Source organism: Salmo salar, chromosome 18, assembly GCF_965601325.2.
Source record: "Salmo salar chromosome 18, fSalSal1, whole genome shotgun sequence".
In the NCBI taxonomy this organism is placed as follows: Eukaryota; Metazoa; Chordata; class Actinopteri; order Salmoniformes; family Salmonidae; genus Salmo; species Salmo salar.
Genome location: NC_138308.1, coordinates 14,741,633 through 14,762,259, shown reverse-complemented (window position 1 = coordinate 14,762,259; position 20,627 = coordinate 14,741,633). Strand labels below are relative to the sequence as shown.

Here is a 20,627-nt window from a genome sequence, read left to right as displayed (position 1 = left end):
TTTTCCCCAATTATTTTCATACTTTTTTAGCAGAAAAACAACAACATTTGACTTTCTGTGTTTATAACAATGCTTGAACCACATCGAGGATTACTTTTGAGGTCTGTGAAAAATCTACGAAACTTGCAATACCAGTCAAAAGTTTGGACGCACCTACTCATTCAACAGTTTTTCTTTATTTGTATTATTTTCTACATTGTAGAATAATGGTGTAGACATCAACACTATGACATAACAAATATGGAATCATATAGTTCCCAAAAAAGTGTTAAACAAATCAAAATCAAAATACCCTGTGCTTTGACCTCTTTCTCCCCTCTCTCTCCAGATGAAATCTCGCGTCTTGTGACGGCCGGCCGCCCAACAACCTGCCCACTTGACCCTATCCCCTCCTCTCTTCTCCAGACCATTTCCGGAGACCTTCTCCCCTACCTCACCTCGCTCATCAACTCATCCTTGACCGCTGGCTACGTCCCTTCCGTCTTCAAGAGAGTTCGAGAGTTGCACCCCTTCTGAAAAAACCTACACTCGATCCCTCCGATGTCAACAACTACAAACCAGTATCCCTTCTTTCCTTTCTCTCCAAAACTCTTGAACGTGCCGTCCTTGGCCAGCTCTCTTGCTATCTCTCTCAGAATGACCTTCTTGATCCTAATCAGTCAGGTTTCAAGACTGGGCATTCAACTGAGACTGCTCTTCTCTGTGTCACGGAGGCTCTCCGCACTGCTAAAGCTAACTCTCTCTCCTCTGCTCTCATCCTTCTAGACCTATCTGCTGCCTTTGATACTGTGAACCATCAGATCCTCCTCTCCACCCTCTCCGAGCTGGGCATCTCCGGCGCGGCCCACGCTTGGATTGCGTCCTACCTGACAGGTCGCTCCTACCAGGTGGCGTGGCGAGAATCTGTCTCCGCACCACGTGCTCTCACCACTGGTGTCCCCCAGGGCTCTGTTCTAGGCCCTCTCCTATTCTCGCTATACACCAAGTCACTTGGCTCTGTCATATCCTCACATGGTCTCTCATATCATTGCTATGCAGATGACACACAATTAATCTTCTCCTTTCCCCCTTCTGACAACCAGGTGGCGAATCGCATCTCTGCATGTCTGGCAGACATATCAGTGTGGATGACGGATCATCACCTCAAGCTGAACCTCGGCAAGACGGAGCTGCTCTTCCTCCCGGGGAAGGACTGCCGTTCCATGATCTCGCCATCACGGTTGACAACTCCCTTGTGTCCTCCTCCCAGAGTGCTAAGAGCCTCGGCGTGACCCTGGACAACACCCTGTTGTTCTCCACTAACATCAAGGCGGTGACCCGATCCTGTAGGTTCATGCTCTACAACATTCGCAGAGTATGACCCTGCCTCACACAGGAAGCGGCGCAGGTCCTAATCCAGGTCCTACAACTCATCCAGAATGCCGCAGCCCGTCTGGTGTTCAACCTTCCCAAGTTCTCTCACGTCACCCCGCTCCTCCGCTCTCTCCACTGGCTTCCAGTCGAAGCTCGCATCCGCTACAAGACCATGGTGCTTGCCTACGGAGCTGTGAGGGGAACGGCACCTCCGTACCTTCAGGCTCTGATCAGGCCCTACACCCAAACAAGGGCACTGCGTTCATCCACCTCTGGCCTGCTCGCCTCCCTACCTCTGAGGAAGCACAGTTCCCGCTCAGCCCAGTCAAAACTGTTCGCTGCTCTGGCACCCCAATGGTGGAACAAGCTCCCTCACGACGCCAGGACAGCGGAGTCAATCACCACCTTCCGGAGACACCTGAAACCCCACCTCCTTAAGGAATAGCTGGGATATGATAAAGTAATCCTTCGAACCCCCCCTTAAAAGATTTAGATGCACTATTGTTAAGTGGTTGTTCCACTGGATATTATAAGGTGAATGCACCAATTTGTAAGTCGCTCTGGATAAGAGCCTCTGCTAAATGACTTAAATGTAAATGTAAATATATTTTAGATTCTTCCAAGTAGCCACCCTTTGCCTAGCTGACAGCTTTGCACACTCTTGGCATTCTCTCAACCAGCTTCATGAGGAATGCTTTTCCAACAGTCTTGAAGGAGTTCCCACATATGCTGAGCACTTGTTGGCTGCTTTTCCTTCACTCTGCGGTCCAACTCATCCCAAACCATCTCAATTAGGTTGAGGTTGGGTGATTGTGGAGGCCAGGTCATCTGATGGAGCACTCCATCACTCTCCTTCTTGGTCAAATAGCCCTTACACAGCCTGGAGGTGTGTTTTGGATCATTGTCCTGTTGAAAAACAAATGATAGTCCCACTAAGCGCAAACCAGATGGGATGGCGTATCCCTGCAGAATGCTGTGGTAGCCATGCTGGTTAAGTGTGCCTTGAATTCTAAATAAATCACTGACAGTGTCACCAGCAAAGTACCCCCACACCATCATACCTCCTCCTCCATGCTTCACGTGGGAACCACACATGCAGAGATCTTCTGTTTATCTACTCTGCGTCTCTCAAAGACATGGTGGTTGGAACCACAAGTCTCAAATTTGGACTCATCAGATCAAAGGACAGATTTCCACTGGTCTAATGTCCATTGCTTGTGTTTCTTGGCCCAAGCAAGCAAGTCTCTTCTTCTTGGTGGTGTCCTTTAGTAGTGGTTTATTTGCAGCAATTCGGCCATGAAGGATTCATGCAGTATCTTCTGAACAGTTGATGTTGAGATGTGTCTGTTACTTGAACTCTGTGAAGCATGTATTTGGGCTGCAATCTGAGGTGCAGTTAACGCTAATTAACTTATCCTCTGCAGCAGAGGTAACTCTGTGCAGTTTTTGGCTACTGCACTTGAAGAAACTTTCAAAGTTCTTGAAATGTTCCGGATTGACTGACCTTCATATCTTAAAGTAATGATGGACTGTCATTTCTCTTTGCTTATTTGAGCTGTCCTTGCCATAATATGGACTTGGTCTTTTACCAAATAGGGCTATCTTCTGTATACCAACCCTACCTTGTGACAACACAACTGATTGGCTCAAACGCATTAAGAATAAATAAATTCCACAAATTAACTTTTAACAAGGCACACCTGTTAATTCAAATTCCAGGTGACTACCTTATGAAACTGGTTGAGAGAATGAAGGAAAAGCAGCCAACAAGTGCTCAGCATGTGTGGGAACTCCTTCAAGACTGTTGGAAAAGGATTCCAGGTGAAGCTGACTGAGAGAATGCAAAGAGTGTGCAAAGCTGTCATCAAGGCAATGGGTGGCTACTGTACTTTGAAGAATCTAAAATCTAAACTGTATTTTGATTTGTTCAACACTTTTCTGCCAGCTCAGGGACAAGCTACACTATTCACATTCCTGTGTAATCAAATAAAAAATGCCTCGAATGCAACAGGTATTCCTTACCGTGAAATGCTTACTTACAAGCCCTTAAACAATGGTGCAGTTCAAAAAATAAAGTTAAGAAGGGGCTTGATTACAACCTGTTACAATGGTGCCAACGTCATCCCCCAGGCTATTGCACACACAGCACATAGAAGCCTGGGATATCAACTATTCAAAGTTGGCCTACAGTAGGTGGGAGTGACCATAGAGTTCTAAAGGAGTGACCTTACTGAATCAAGTATTTGTCATCGTCACTAGTTAACACAGTAAAAAAGTCCTAATTATGGCAAAAATGTGACTTTAAAGCTAAACCTAACTAATGAAGGCCAAGTTTGATGCATTGGTCCACCAGACCTTCAGCACATTTGGGCGGAAGTGTCTTGGAACGAGATTAGGTGTAATGTGACTACCATGACTTCACTTTAGAGCGTATTCTAATCCCTCGACCCAACATGTCACCCTTTATAAAGCACGTTTAGATCATATTCGACATAGTGGGTGTCGTGGACATTCTTACACAGGGACACTCGAAGTCAATCTTAAATTAATCATCCTTTATTTTTCAGCACACTGGAAAGGTTCCAACCAACTCAATGCACCAATATACACATGTCAATCAGGAGCTCTGCCAAGGCAGACCCAGCAGTTGTCTTATATACGGCTATACACAGACAAGTTATATTTGCATGATTTACCATAATTAATTATTCATTACCGTTTTAATCATTACCGACCAATACTGGTTCATAACATGTAACACACCGATACCTCACGAGGTTTCTCCTCTCTAACCTGAAACCGAGATATCTTTCGTTCTCGTTCTCAAAACAAGGTCCGGGTGTACTGCCAAATTGCAGCTACTGATAGTGAGGATTCACTCAGTCAGCCACTTGCATGAACACAGAAATTGGTTTATAGAACAGCACATGAATAGAACACAGAAATGAGTTATCAGAAAAGCACAAACATTAAAATTCCATTACATGGGTTATGTCACATTTGACATTGGTGGTTATGTCACACAGTTATGCCACATTTATGAACCCTTTATAAAGCATGACATACGGTTATAAATACTTTAACACATTTATGTAGTGCTTATGAAGGCTTTATGAGGCCTTTATAAGCTGAACGTAAGCTATAAGCTGAAAGCAGGACCATAAACTTAATACATTTTCAAATAATTTCAAAACATTAAGTTGATTTTCGAAATCTGAGACACATTTGATAGAAGATCCGAAAGTAACAAATTAGAATACTGGACCGTTTTCATGTTCTAGTATTTAAAAACGACCATTGTTTTCATACACCGTGCAACTCTAGATCAGACTAAACTTTCCTCTCTACAATCACTCATTAACCTGGCTGTTAATACAACTGGACATTATTTTATTCTCACCACACAGGAAGGATGCCAAGGGTTATTAAACTGTATAGGGCGCCTAGATTGTTGCCTCTGACATGATACATCAGGCCAAGTCCCTGCCATGCTCTGTCCCATCCGACTGCCTATGGTGCAGCCTTGTACTGTATGGTACTTTGCCTTTCTGTCTTATGTTAGAGGAAATATATCAGTTAGCCTCTGGACCTACATCTCCTAAATTTGCCCCCTGCACTCTCGGTCTTCAGGATGGCCATAGCCAAGTACATCCCATGCCTGGGGTTTTTGCTGTGTGTACGTAGACGCGACCTGCGATCTACCAACAGCAGCTTCATGTCCACCCGACGATCCACTGTCACCAGCCAGACCTCTGACATCGGCGACCGCTTACACTGCACCAGCGCTGTCAAGTCCCGCCTTTCTTCCGCCTCCGACAGCGAATCGGTATGGATAAATATGTCCTGATATAAAATCATGAGATGGGTGTGTGTGTGTGCCTGCGTGCATGTGCATGTACCTGTGTGTGTGTGTGTGTGTGTGTGTTTGTGTGTCTGACGTTTATGTAATGGTTCTTTCCCCCCAGGGCTGGACAGATACTGAGGCTGACCTCTCCAGTATGGGCTCCTGGACGGCTAGCCGCCAGGTGTCCTGTGATATCAGTAAGGACACAGCCGAGCTCCCACACTTCAAGCCCTCCAGCTCCAAGTCCAAGATGAAGAGCCACGACTCTAGCGTCTTTGAGAAGGTAACTAACACATCAAGGCAAGGTCAGGTCAAGCCTGCTCCCTGTCCTCTTTCACATGTGTGACAATGTACTGAATGTTTGGAGGATATTTTGGGCTCTAGAGGCAGAACAGTGTGAATGCATGTCTAACACAGTAAAGGTCAGTAAGTAAGTCAATTTGGGGTTTAAAAAAATGTTATAAATCGCACTTATGTGCTCATCTCCCAACATCAATACACATTAATGCCACCAATGGTACCTAACATTCAGTGCCTCTACCTAAGAAGCACCTAATCAAACAGTAACACACTTTCTGTACTGTAATGCAACAAGATTCGTAGAATTAGGCAAGAACTAAGTACACATTTCCATCATAAAGGATTCTTCTGTGTAATCCGCCACGACTCTATTAAACCAACTTTTAGCCTAGAAAGCACAATCGCATGGCTCCTAAACTAATCTGGCACCTTGTTACAGACAGGATGGTAAGATGAATCCACGGCAGAGAGGGGTCACTCCAGGGAGGACGCTTTAGGAGTGCTTTGCAGTACCATAGACGTCTAATCCAATTTTGACATTTTTGAAACGTGTTCATCTTTACGGCGTCTTTCAGTGTTACTATTTAAAATGTGATGTCACCTGCTGAGGCAGTGTTTTATTAACTGTGGTATAGGGTGCCCCCATGAGAACACAAGCTAGCTCAAGCACAGTACTTGTAGAGGCAATCTGTATCGGAGGATAAGAATCTCTTTCTAAAATGTATGAGCAATCGTATAGGGGTCAGCAGACATATTTCTGTAAAGCGGATATATAGAGATAGCTGATGGGTGTTATCAGGGTTCATTACAAATAAAAATTGTATTTTAAATGTGTCTTAAATCTCTTTACAACATATTGTGATACAATTATAATCTTTATTGATAGAGGTTAGATTTCACTGTTAATTAAATGTCCCCCTTTGCACTCTAAAGAGAAAAGGTTCCTGGGGTATCCTTTAGGGGTTCTTTAAATTGAAACTGTGGGGGAACCCCTATTAGTTCTTCAAAGAACCCTTGAAAAAAGGTTATTTGAGGAACATTGTGGGGGAACCCCTATTGGCCATGTTCTGTTATAATATCCACCCAGCACAGCCAGAAGAGGACTGGCCACCCCTTATAGCCTGGTTCCTCTCTAGGTTTCTTCCTAGGTTTTGGCCTTTCTAGGGAGTTTTTCCTAGCCACCGTGCTTCTACACCTGCATTGCTTGCTGTTTGGGGTTTTAGGCTGGGTTTCTGTACAGCACTTTGAGATATCAGCTGATGTAAGAAGGGCTTTATAAATACATTTGATATTAGTTCTTCAAAGAACACTTGAAAAAAGGTTATTTGAGGAACCTTGTGGGGGAACCCCTATAAGTTTGTCGAAAAACCTTTCTCAAAGGTTTTAATGGTTCCTCTAAGAACCTTTTGGTGTTCATTTTTTTTACTCCCTGTCCACCCTCTCCTATTATACGAAAATATTTTAATAATAATGACAATATTGATTTAAATAATTCATTGTTTATTTAGTGGCACCACAAATGTGAATGAACAATTACACAACAATTTACCAAACAAAACACATAAAAAACATTGCAGAATTTCTGCAGACATGTCAGAACATAATATATAATACATTTACTTTGTATAGTGCTTGTCACTCTCGTGGTGAAAATATGAAATACAATGTTCTCCCCATCAAAAGTTAGGGTGATTTCACTCTCATGGTGAAATGGATTAATACACATACAATTAACAAAGAACATTACAAATGTTCACCTGTAGTTATATATAAGCATGCACACTTATGTTTATGAACAGATTCTTTTGTTTATAAACAGATTATTTGTGCACAGGCATACCTTGTCACGGACATAAAGGCCACTCGGGTCCTCATTGAAGCGTTAGGGCAAGAGCAGGATCGCCGCTGGGGTCTCGAGTCCTGGGGAAAAGTAAAGTAAAGCAATGATCTTACTACATTTGCAACAAAAAAAGTGTGCTACAATTCTATTAAAAAATACACATTTTGTATGTACTATGCACAGTATAGGGTACATTAGAGAAAGGGAAGGAATAAGAGCAAATACCCGTGTGCCTCTTCTGTATTGTCCTTCAGAGCCTGTCGAAATAGCAGGATGATGTCCTCACCCATGCCTAGCCTCTCTACCTCTGCTATTATTTTGCCACTAGCCTTGCGGAGTCCTTGAATTATCTTTTTCTCTATATCCATTCCATGGACTTGATTCATTTCTGAGAAGATCTGAAAATATAATTTGCACATATTGTATTTCTGGAGGTTTAACTTGATTCACATAGACTTAAAAAATAGCAAATGTGTAACCTAACTAAAAAAAAGTGAGAGTTTGTTTTCATGATCCAATGAGCATATTTTGACAATTTTATGACTGTTACTTACTTGGTTCAAAAGTGGTGTAGCAAACAGGCCCCCAAGTAGCTCTACATCATGCTCCATTAGTCACCTATGACACAAACACACATATGCACAGGTAAAGCTCTTGATTTTTAAATGATGTTCCCACTTCATTGGATAGTCGCATATACTGTATGGTCCATATATACTCAAACTATACTCACAAACTATTAACTGCAACTTTGTTGACAAGCAAACACTTGCTGGAACTAAGGTTAGGTTTAGGGGTAGGGGTAAGGTTAGCCATAAACCTTGGCTGCCTTTGATGCTGGGCCTGCATTCCCATCAGAACTCCTTTTCTGTGTTAACTCTGATGATTGCAACCTCTTATTTGCAGACAAGAGATCGCCTTTCTTTTTTTTTAAACTTTTTTTTTAATCATCCCATGCCATGATTCCTTAGTAAAGGAGAATTGAGATTGAGTTATTAGTAACAGGTACACTTCCCATGCATCACAGCTGGCTATTTGCCACCCAATCATTAGCATTTCTCAGATGCACTCCCAACCAGATGCCCATTCTTCCTCAGGATGTGCTCAGATAGTGGTGTTTGTCTGGATGATCTGTTGTAGTTGCCATTCGGGAAGTCATCAATCTCGTCATTTAGCGGAGCCACAGTGATTTGTTTCGTCTTCACAAGCTCGTGTAACACCATCCTCAGTAGAGCAGGTATGATACCCTCAAGGAAGTCATGCATCACATCAAGGGGAATAAATATATAAAGGGTAAAGGTGCATATGTCATCTCAGAGACGTAGCATGGACTTCTGACACCATAGACTCTGGCATTTTCTGGGTTTTCTTGGACTGCCTGCAGGTGGTAGCTGTAATTTGTTGAGTCGCGCATGGTGAACTCTCGTCCTTGGTTGCTGTGCAAAAGCCGCAGGGCCAGACAGAGTACCAGGTCGTGTATTCCGAGCATGCGCTGACCAACTGGCAAGTGTCTTCACTGACATTTTCAACCTTTCCCTGTCTGAGTCTGTAATACCAACATGTTTCAAGCAGACCGCCATAGTCCCTGTGCCCATGAACACTAAGGCAACTTGCCTAAATGACTACCGACCCGTAGCACTCATGACTGTAGCCATAAAGTGCATTGAAAGGCTGGTCATGGCTCACATCAACACCATTATCCCAGAAACCCTAGACCCACTCCAATTTGCATACAGCCCCAACAGATCCACAGATGATGCAATCTATATTGCACTCCACACTGCCATTTCCCACCTGGACAAAAAACTAAAAAACACCTATGTGAGAATGCTATTCATTGACTACAGCTCAGCGTTCAACACCCTAGTGCCCTCAAAGCTTATCACTAAGCTAAGGACCCTGGGACTAAACACCTCCCTCTGCAACTGGATCCTGGACTTCGACGGGCCGCCCCCAGGTGGTAAAGGTAGGTAACAACGAGTGGCGCAGCGGTCTAAGGCACTGCATCTCAGTGCAAGAGGCGTCACTACAGTCCCTGGGTCGTATCCAGGCTATATCACATCCGGCCGTGATTGGAAGTCCCATAGAGCGGTGCACAATTGGCCCAGCGTCGTCCGGGCTAGGGGAGGGTTTGGCCGATGTAGGCCGTCATTGTAAATAAGAATTTGTTCTTAACTGACTTTCCTAGTTAAACAAAAATTACGATCCTCCACTATACTGCTCTGCACAGTCACAGGAACACAATACTTCTCTCTGATCTTCAACATAAACAGGCAGAGGTTTCTCATAAGGCCTCTAACTAGGTCTTCAGTTTTGAAGTCCATGGACTCAATAACATTAGTTGCAGGCGTCCACGTGAGATCAGAGTCATCATCATTCACATTTTCCTTAATGTAGTCAGGCACAGGGATTACAGAACCATTAGGCCTATCTATCAGCAAATGATTGTGTTTTTTTTTGTTTATGTGTCCTATATGAAGCATAGCATTTGCATGAAAACATGTAACCTCCAAGTCCACATGTTAACAGGAACCCTTGATACAGACCAATGTGGCGAATCCGTTTTATGATTCCAAAAAAATGCTTGTTGCATATTGGGCAGTTAGCTGGCATTTTGACTGGTGTTGACTGATAGGTAGCCTAGCATTTAAAGCATTCAAATTGTCCAGCCGACAAGGTGAAAAAAATTCTGTAATTTGGTCCTTGAACATAGCAGTTATAACACCCCCACAACAAGAGCTACCTGGTAGTTGGGTTAAAAGCGGAAGTCAAGTTTTGGTTGGACCTAGCATGCAATTGATGATTTTTTTTAATTGAAATGTAAAACCTTGGAAAGGAGAGGTGTAGTACTCCAACTGATTTTGCTGAAGCCACTGGCAGACATCCTCCACTGACCATCCAAAAACTTCAGAATTTCTGAAAATAAACAACGGAATCAGGTTTCATGCCGGAGTCCAGTTAGGCTATGCAAAGGCACCCGGAATACCTGTCCCGGGAATACCCATGAAATTACCCAAAACCAACTCACCAAAAGACACTTTGTTGTTTCATTTGAATACCATTGGTATGCTAATAGATTTCAGTTTGTATTGACTGCTATGTAGGTTAAATTCACACTTCAAATGCAGCTGTCCTACAACATATCTGTACCTTCTTCTTGATCCCAATTGCATTGTGTCCATGTTCTGTATTATAATTTCAAAGGAAGGGTAAATGTGTCAAAGAATAGTCTTACAAGCATTTAAATAAAACATATATTAAATAAATATTGAAAGAAAAATGGCATCGACATACAATTGAACGCAAAATAGAATAACATACTGGAGAAAGCACTAGCCAATACAGTACTGCCATACAGGTCTAATATCACATTTCATTGTGTCCATTGTGTTGTGTTATGGACAAAATGGGGGTCATGTTTGCCATAACAGCAAAGAGTTACAGTGAAACCAAGGAAAAAGACAGTAACTGTCATCACTAACCTCAGTTACTGCTTTTTACCTTGGTTTCACTGAGCTTTGGGCTGCTGGGTCAAAGGTTGACCTTGGTACTATGTATTGTTCTTCACTGATACAAGTATAAAACTATATGACACTGACAGCCACATACAAATATTCCTATTAACACAAGTTTTTGTATATATAAAAACAAATCGTAATGGAAACGTATTCCAGTGGGTGCACCAAGCAAGAATGCAGTAACTGCCGTCTAGGGTCAGGTCAGAGGTCAGGGTCAATATGAATAAAAAATAACCTCATAGTAAGACAACAGAACCACATATCCAATGATCTGCCTACAATTCATTTGGCCGGACAATAATACAAAAAAACGTATTTTTCTCAGTTTCACTCAATGAGTCGTTACTGCTATTTTGCTTGGTAGGGCAGAATATTGTGTTTTGGATTCTGAAGGGCATGCATATATAAAGAGGTAGTTTAGTCACTATATTAATAACATTATGCATTTGAATCCCATCTATAGCTACCATCTAAGCTATTAATTTCCCTCCACAAGGGGGAATACATGTAACGTTTCCAAAATGGGATAGTATTGTACATGTAATGTTATGATGTTATTTCATGCTGTAGCAGGCAATATAAAGAGGAAGCCCTCCATTGGCAGATTCAGTTCGTCATGATAGCTCACCGTTAGTTAGCTAGTTAACGTCAACGATGCTAGCTAGTTCATTCTCACAAAAGTGAGAACTGCTCTAGATTGGAAACTTACGTTAACGAGTGTAAAGCCATGTTGGCTTTATGGAAACTATATACAATATATGGGGCAGAATATTGTTAAGTAAATAATACAAACCTAGTTCTGCCTAGTTAGGACATAACGTTAACTAACGTTAGCTAGCTAACTACTGTAGCTCATACAACGACCAAACCCGGCTTTCTAACATGTACGTTAATTATTCTGAACTAAAGTAGCTGCTAGCTAACGTTATAGAAGCTATTCACAGAAGACCATAATTAATATTATATACAAGACAATTATTTCGATACGTATTCAGAGCCAAACAACCCGACTAATGTTTAACTGTTGTCCCATTCAGACTTGGCACAAGCTTTTTCAGATGTAATTGCCAAGTTCCCCGGAAGAACTCCAGCAAAACTGGGGTTCCTCAATGAACCCCACCTCCTAAGAAGTTATTTGAATAACCTTTTGGGGCTGTTTTCCATTGCCAAGAACCCTAAGGTTCTTCGAGGATCTTTGAGGTATTCCAGTTGAACCTCTAATTTTTAGATTGTGGTGTATTTGCCTTTGTTCACTCTGAAAAGCGAATAAACTAGCTGGCTTTCATCTGGGTTGGAGCCATAGTATAACATTATTCAGTGGTTTGACCCACCAAAGCATTAGATAAATGAGAACAGTGGACCTCCTATTGATTCTAGATCAATATTTGGGTCAGATAGGATAGCATGCCTGATAGTACTCGTGAGATTTGTCAAGAGTACTATGGACACCAAGTACTAATGAGCAGCAGTAGTTCTGGTTCTTGGGTTATTTGTAACTGGTTATTTGGATCATAAATATACAGTGCATTCTGAAGGTATTCAGACCCGTTGATTTTTTCCACATTTTGTTACGCTACAGCCTTATTCAAAAATGTATTAAATTGTTGTTATTCCTCAATCAACACACAATAACAAAGCAAAAACAGATTTTTTTTTAATTTTTTGCAAATGTATTAAAAATTAAATATCACAATTACATAAGTATTCAGACCCTCTACTCAGTACTTGCGATTACAGCCTCAAGTCTTCTTGGCTATGACGCTACAAGCTTGGCACACCTGTACTTGAGGAGTTTCTCCCGTTCTTCTCTGCAGATCCTCTCAAGCTCTGTCAGGTTGGATGGGGAGCATCGCTGCACAGCTATTTTCAGGTCTCTCCAGAGATGTTAGATCGGGTTCAAGTCAAGGCTCTGGCTGGATCAGTCAAGGACGTTCAGAGACTTGTCCCAAAACCACTCCTGCGTTGTCTTGGCTGTGTGCTTAGGGTCGTTGTCCTGTTGGAAGGTGAACCTTTGCCCCAGTCTGAGGTCCTGAGTGCTCTGGAGCAGGTTTTCATCAAGGATCTCTGTACTTTGCTCCGTTCATCTCTCCCTCGATCCTGACTAGTCTCCCAGTCCCTGCCGCTGAAAAACATCCCAACAGCATGATGCTGCCACCACCATGCTTTACCGTAGAAATGGTGCCAGGTTTGCTCCAGATGTGACTCTAGACATTCAGGCCAAAGAGTTCAATCTTGGTTTCATCAGACCAGAGAACATTGAGTCCTTTAGATGCCTTTTGGCAAACTCCAAGCGGGCTGTCATGTGCCTTTTATTGAGGAGTGGCTTCCATCTGGCCACTCTACCATAAAGGCCTGATTGGTGGAGTGCTGCACAGATGGTTGTCCTTCTGGAAGGTTCTCCAATCTCCACAGAGGAACTCTGGAGCTCTGTCAGAGTGACCATCGTGTTCTTGGTCACCTCCCTGACAAGGTCCTTCCCCCCCGATTGCTCAGTTTGGCCGGGCGGCCAGCTCTAGGAAGAGTCTTGGTGGTTCCAAACTTCTTACATTTAAGAATGGAGGCCACTGTGTTCTTGGGGACCTTCAATGCTGCAGAAATGTTTTGGTACCTTTCCCCAGAACTGTTCCTTGACCCAATCCTGTCTCTGAGCTCTACGGACAATTCCTTTGACCTCATGGCTTGGTTTTTGGTCTGACATGCACTGTCAACTGTGGGACCTTATATAGACAGTTGTGTGCCTTTCCAAATCATGTCCAATCAATTGAATTTACCACAGGTGGATTCCAATCCAGTTGTAGAAACATCTTAAGGATGGTCAATGGGAACAGGATGCACCGGAGCTCAATTTTGAGTCTCATAGCAAAGGGTCTGAATACTTATGTAAATACGGTATCTTTTTTATTTTTAATACATTTGCAAGAATTTCTAAAAACCTGTTTTTGCTTTGTCGTTATGGGGTATTGTGTGTAGATTGATGAAGACATTTTTTTATTTAATCCATTTTAGTATAAGGCTGTAACGTAAACAAAATGTGGAAAAAGTCAACAGGTCTGAATGCTTTCTTAATACACTGTAGAATTGCTTGAAAATCAGAGACAGCTGTATATCAACGATTCCAAACCAAATTTACTGAGCTTGAGCAATTTTGACAAAACAATGGATACAGTACATGTTGCCGTAAAAGTTGTGACAAGTTCGTAGAATCTTATTCAAAATGATTCACAGCTGTAATGGCTGCCAAGAATGCTTCCACCAAGTATTAACTCTGGGGTGTGAAGACTTCTTCATTTTTTTATAATTTGGAAAATTGTCTATAATTAAAATGTTGTTTGAAAATGTGGAGTAGGTTGTATAGGTCTGTAGGGAAAAACATCTAATTGAATCAATTTAATTTAGATTACATTTTAAGCCAGCAAAATATGAAGACTGCAAGGGGTGTGTAACCTCACTATGGACTGTAACACTGACTTTTCAAGCCTGATTGTTGATGTCAATATTCGCCCATTCAAGATCAAATATTTTATGAAGGCTTAAAAAGTTATTCGGGATCGGTGTCCCTTCCATGGGACGGTTGAGCTAATGTAGGATAATGCGATTAGCATGAGGTTGTAAGTAACAAGAACATTTCCCAGGACATAGACATATCTAATATTGGCAGAAAGCTTAAATTCTTGTTAATCTAACTGCACTGTCCAATTTACAGTAGCTATTACAGTGAAAGAATCGCTTTAGTTTGAGGAGAGTGCACAATTTTTTACATAAAAAGTTATTAATAAACAAATTAGGCATATTTGGGCAGTCTTGATACAAAATCATGAACAGAAGTGCAATGGTTCATTGGATCAGTCTAAATCTTTGCACAGACACTGCTGCCATCTAGTGGTCAAATATATATTGCACCTGGGCTGGAATAATACATTATGGCCTTTCTCTTGCATTTCAAAGATGATGGTACAAAAAGAATACAAAAGAACGTTGTTTTTTTTTCTTTGTATTATCTTTTATCAGATCTATTGTGTTATATTCTCCTACATTCCTTTCACATTTCCACAAACTTCAAAGTGTTTCCTTTCAAATGGTACCAAGAATATGCATATCCTTGCTTCAGGGCCTGAGCTACAGGCAGTTAGATTTGAGTATGTGATTTAAAGCGAAAATTGAAAAAAAAGGGCGGATCCTTAATATAAGGAGTTACCAATCCCTTTAATTTTTAGAACGTCTTTACTTACACATGACCCAACAAATGTGTTTTGTGTGACTGGAATTTAATTGAGTTTCACATTGAAATGACTCAGAGTTGTCACTTATTATAATAGCAGGAACCGGCCTCTACGTCATGTATTTTGTGTCTTCCAGAGCTCTTATGACGTGGACAACATCTCCATGACAGGTGTGGGCCACAGTGACCACGGCTTCCCTCCAAGTGTAAGTACCCATAATTAGTGTCAGTTAATTCCTCTTGTTGCTGTATCGTCTAGTGTGGCTTGCCATTACCTACCTCCAATAAAAAAACAAAGCAGCACTGGTGCCCTACTTAACCTTCGCTCAGTCTGAAATAAACACAACATGTTTTCCCCTGTTTTCTACCCTCTTGATCCCATCTATGTAATATGGATCACACTTTCCCATATGGAGAAGGCTCTATAGCAGGGATCATCAACTAGATTCAGCCACAGGGCAGATTCTTTCTTGAGTGGATGGTCAGGGGCCCGGAACATAATTACAAATCATTTGTAGACTGCAAGAAGCCCAGATATAATATTTGACTAAAACGTAATAATGTCAAACCTTGCTTACAATTGTAAACGATCACACACACACATACACATATATATATATACACATATACACATATATATATACATTGCATATACATACATACACACACACATATATATATATACACACATATATATACATATACCTATACTATATGTATATATGTGTGTGTGTATATATATATATATATATATATATATATATATATCACACTACATATCACACACCCTATATATATATGTATATATATATATAGTGGGTGATATATATATATACTATATATATATATGTGTGTGTGTCTGTGTGTGTGTGTGTGTGTGTGTGTGTGTGTGTGTGTGTGTGTGTGTATATGTGTGTGTGTGTGTGTGTGTGTATATATATATATATATATATATATATATATATATACACACACACACACATATATATATATATATACACATATATATATATACACATATATACACATACATATATACACATATACATACATACATACATACATACATACATACATACATACATACTACATACATACATACATATATATATATATACACATATATATATACACATATACACATATATACACACATATATACTATACACATATACATATATATATATATATATATATATATATACACACACACACATATACACACACACACATATACTATATACACATATATATATATATATATATCACATATATATACACACACACATATATATATATATACACACACATATATATACCTATATATACATATATATACACATATATACTACACACACACACACACACACACAATATATATATCACCCTATAAATATATATACACATATATATACACACACACACACATCTCGTTTATGCATGGAAATACTTTGGAATAGATTTCCAAAATGAAAATCATTTGGTGTACAGTCTTTCATGTCCAACAATAATAAAATTAATAATATTAAAAATCACCCACGGGCCAAATTCGGGGAACCGTTCTCTATAGTCTCTGCCTTAGCCAAATATGACTGATGTGAATGCGTTCCTGTGCAGTCTGGCAGGGATTGGCCATGAGCAGGCAGCAGGCATGCAGAAGGCACAGAACATGTGGCCTTGATAAATCACTGCAGTTTAATCTTAATAAATGTCGCAGCGGACTAAGCAGGTTTATGAATGAGAGACAATGAACTGTCCTGCGACATGCCTGGTGGCAGGCTAGGCCAACGGGGGAGAAATATTGCCACTTGCTCTTTAATATGTAGTCAGCGCTGATAATGTCAGGGTAGGAATGGCAGTGGCTGATTATATTGACACTGATCTGTAGAGACAAAGGAAAATAAATCTAGTTCAGGGATGGGCAACCTCCTTTTGTACGCCCACAGATCAATTTCCAAAGAAAAAAAAAAAAAATATATATATATATATTATTTTTTCGGGGTTACTCAGCCTGGTCTCAACTTACTGTATATTAAAATACACAAGGTTTGGTTGTGCATCAGCAGTTTTTATCTTGTTATGTCAGTCACTCAATTAACTATGTCAGCTAAAATGTTTTAGATTGGTAAATTCATCTAGCGGCCTGCCAGGGGTTGGAACCAAAATCATTTTCCAATCGTTTAGTTCTGAACAGAACCATAGATTTTTTTTATTCAACTGTTCTGACCAGCAAAATAAAGTTCTGAACCGGTTCGAACTCCAAAAAAGTACCGGTTTATATCATTCCTTTTTAAACCTCTGAAATCTATGGAGGAACTTTGAATGTCTTTGAATTTACGAGAGTTGGCTTAGAGTTGGACCATAGCTTACATTAGCTAGCTAACACGTTTGTGTGTGCAGAGCGGCACCACAATTAAAAACACATCTTACCTTTTTGTAGTTAATAAATCCAAACCAAATTTGTTCTGACTACATGTGGATATGGATGTGGGTATGCAGACCCACGAGACACCACGGCCCCTGATTTTTTGTGGCCCCCACCCCCATTAAAGTTGACCATCCCTGGTCTAGATAGTCTTGTATCCTTCAAAGCCTGTCTTTTAGTTAAAATAATGTAAAACCATAAATCCAATCTTTGTCTTAAATTACAATGTTGCATAGCTAGATAATTGGGTGTGAAAATCAATCATTTAGCATTTTATGTTCGCTGTTTCTCATCTCACCTTCTGTTTGACATCGACAGGCAGGTGATTCGTCAGAAGGCACCATAACTAGAGGAATGATTGGCTGGATCCCCAGCATCGTCATCACCTCTGAGACCAGCCCCTTCTTACCAGTCCTTAAGGCCAGTTCCCATGGTTCCAGTACTAAGGGGCCACGGGAGAGTGTCCAGCAGGGGTTAACACTTCCCTCTAACTCCTCTAACAGTGATGGCTCTACACCACTCATCTGATCACAACCACCCCAGTGTATATGTACAGTACATGATGATTTATAGTAAATGCCAGGGTCTGTACTCAACATGCAACTTTTATAAAAGTAAAGTTAACCCCCATATGAATGCTGTATGTTCTTTATTAAAACGTTTTTGTTTTGTTGCTTTGTTAATGTGCTAGCAGACAAAGTACAGAATTGCAGTTTGGTATCTACAGTCGTAGCCAAAAGTTTTGAGAATGACGCAAATATTAATTTTCAAAGTCTGCTGCCTCAGTTTGTATGATGGCAATTTGCATATACTCCAGAATGTTATGAAGAGTGATCAGATGAATTGCAATTAATTGCAAAGTCCCTCTTTGCCATGCAAATTAACTCAATCCCCCCCAAAACATTTCTGCTGCATTTCAGCCCTGCCACAAAAGGACCAGCTGACATCATGTCAGTGATTCTCTCGTTAACACAGGTGTGACTGTTGACGAGGACAAGGCTGGAGATCACTTTGTCATGCTGACTGAGTTCAATAACAGACAGGAAGCTTCAAAAGGAGGGTGGTGCTTGGAATCATTGTTCTTCCTCTGTCAAACATTGGTTACCTGCAAGGAAACACGTGTCGTCATCATTGCTTTGCACAAAAAGGGCTTCACAGGCAAGGATATTGCTGCCAGTAAGATTGCACCTAAATCAACCATTTATCGGATGATCAAGAACTTCAAGGAGAGCAGTTCAATTGTTGTGAAGAAGGCTTCAGGGCGCCCAAGAAAGTCCAACAAGCGCCAGGACTGTCTCCTAAAGTTGATTCAGCTGTGGGATCGGGGCACCACCAGTACAAAGCTTGCTCAGGAATGGCAGCAGGCAGGTGTGAGTGCATCTGCACGCACAGTGAGGTGAAGACTTTTGGAGGATGGCCTGGTGTCAAGAAGGGCAGCAAATAAGCCACTTCTCTCCAGGAAAAACATCAGGGACAGACTGATATTCTGCAAGAGGTACATGGATTGGACTGCTGAGGACTGGGGTAAAGTCATTTTCTCGGATGAATCCCCTTTCCGATTGTTTGGGGCAACCGGAAAAAAGCTTGTCCGGAGAAGACAAGGTGAGCGCTACCATCAGTCCTGTGTCATGCCAACAGTAAAGCATCCTGAGACCATTCATTTGTGGGGTTGCTTCCCAGCCAAGGGAGTGGGCTCACTCAATTTTGCCTAAGAACACAGCCATGAATAAAGAATGGTACCAACACATCCTCCGAGAGCAACTTCTCCCAACCATCCAGGAACAGTTTGGTGACGAACAATGCCTTTTCCAGCATGATGGAGCACCTTGCCATAAGGCAAAAGTGATAACTAAGTGGCTCGGGGAACAAAGCATCGATATTTTGGGTCCATGGCCAGGAAACTCCCCAGACCTTAATCCCATTGAGAACTTGTGGTCAATCCTCAAGAGGCGGGTGGACAAACAAAACCCCACAAATTCTGACAAACTCCAAGCATTGATTATGCAAGAATGGGCTGCCATCAGTCAGGATGTAGCCCAGAAGATAATTGACAGCATGCCAGGGCGGATTGCAGAGGTCTTGAAAAAGAAGGGTCATCACTGCAAATATTGACTCTTTGCATCAACTTCATGTAATTGTCAATAAAAGCCTTTGACACTTATGAAATGCTTATAGTTATACTTCAGTATTCCACAGTAACATCTGACAAAAATATCTGAAGACACTGAAGCATCAAACTTTGTGAAAATTAATATTTATGTAATTCTCAAAACTTCTGGCCATGACTATACTGTAAGCAAATGGGATAGGTTGTGTTGTCTGCTAAACTTTCACCAGGTCATCTGAGTGAGCTGCTATCACACAAGAAGCCCAACCATTTCAAACCCCTTTCAAACATTTCCCCTAGCCCAGGTCCCATCTTAGATCTGCAAGAGGAAGATGGCTGAAACAGATGCTATAGAACTGTTGTGTGTAGTAATGCATTTGTGACTGAAACAGGCAGCACTGAGCAGAGCTGGAGATTGCTATCCGAGTGATCTACACTATATATACACAAACGTATGTGGACACCCCTTCAAATTAGTGGATATGGCTATTTCAGCCACACCCGTTGCTGACAGCTGTATAAAATCAAGGACACAGCCATGCAATTCCATAGGCAAACATTAGCAGTAGAATGGCCTTACAAACTGCCTCTGGAAGCAACGTCGGAACAAGAACTGTCAGGAGCTTCATGAAATGGGTTTCCATGGCCGAGCAGCCACACACAAGCCTAAGAGCACCATGCGCAATGCCAAGTGTCGGCTGGAGTGGTGTAAAGCTCGCCGCCATTGGACTCTGGAGCCGTGGAAACGTGTTCTTTGGAGTGATGAATCACACATCACCATGTGTCAGTCCGACAGACGAATCTGGGTTTGGCGAATGCCAGGAGAACACTTCCTACCCCAATGCCTAGGGCCAACTATAAAGTATAGTGGAGGAGGAATAATAGTCTGGGGCTGTTTTTCATGGTTCGGGCTAGGTACCTTAGTTCCAGTGAAGGGAAATCTTAACGCTACAACAAAGAATGATATTCTAGACAATTCTGTGCTTCCAATTTTGTGGCAACAGTTTGGGGCAAGCCCTTT

At 41.4% G+C, this 20,627-nt stretch overlaps 1 protein-coding gene across 2 annotated transcripts in view; it reads left to right on the top strand.

The window, feature by feature from the left end:
- The window catches only part of opn4m1a2 (opsin 4), a 71,878-nt gene extending 53,743 nt beyond the window's left edge, over window positions 1–18,135 (top strand). Inside the window, 4 exon segments of one of the 2 annotated variants that reach the window (NM_001279062.2) lie at window positions 4,984–5,179; window positions 5,319–5,480; window positions 15,212–15,280; window positions 17,818–18,135. In NM_001279062.2, coding sequence (NP_001265991.1) covers window positions 4,984–5,179; window positions 5,319–5,480; window positions 15,212–15,280; window positions 17,818–18,027 — 637 coding nt within the window. In that variant the 3' untranslated portion in view covers window positions 18,028–18,135. 2 annotated transcript variants of the gene reach the window in all.
- Window positions 18,136–20,627: the final 2,492 nt, after the last annotated feature.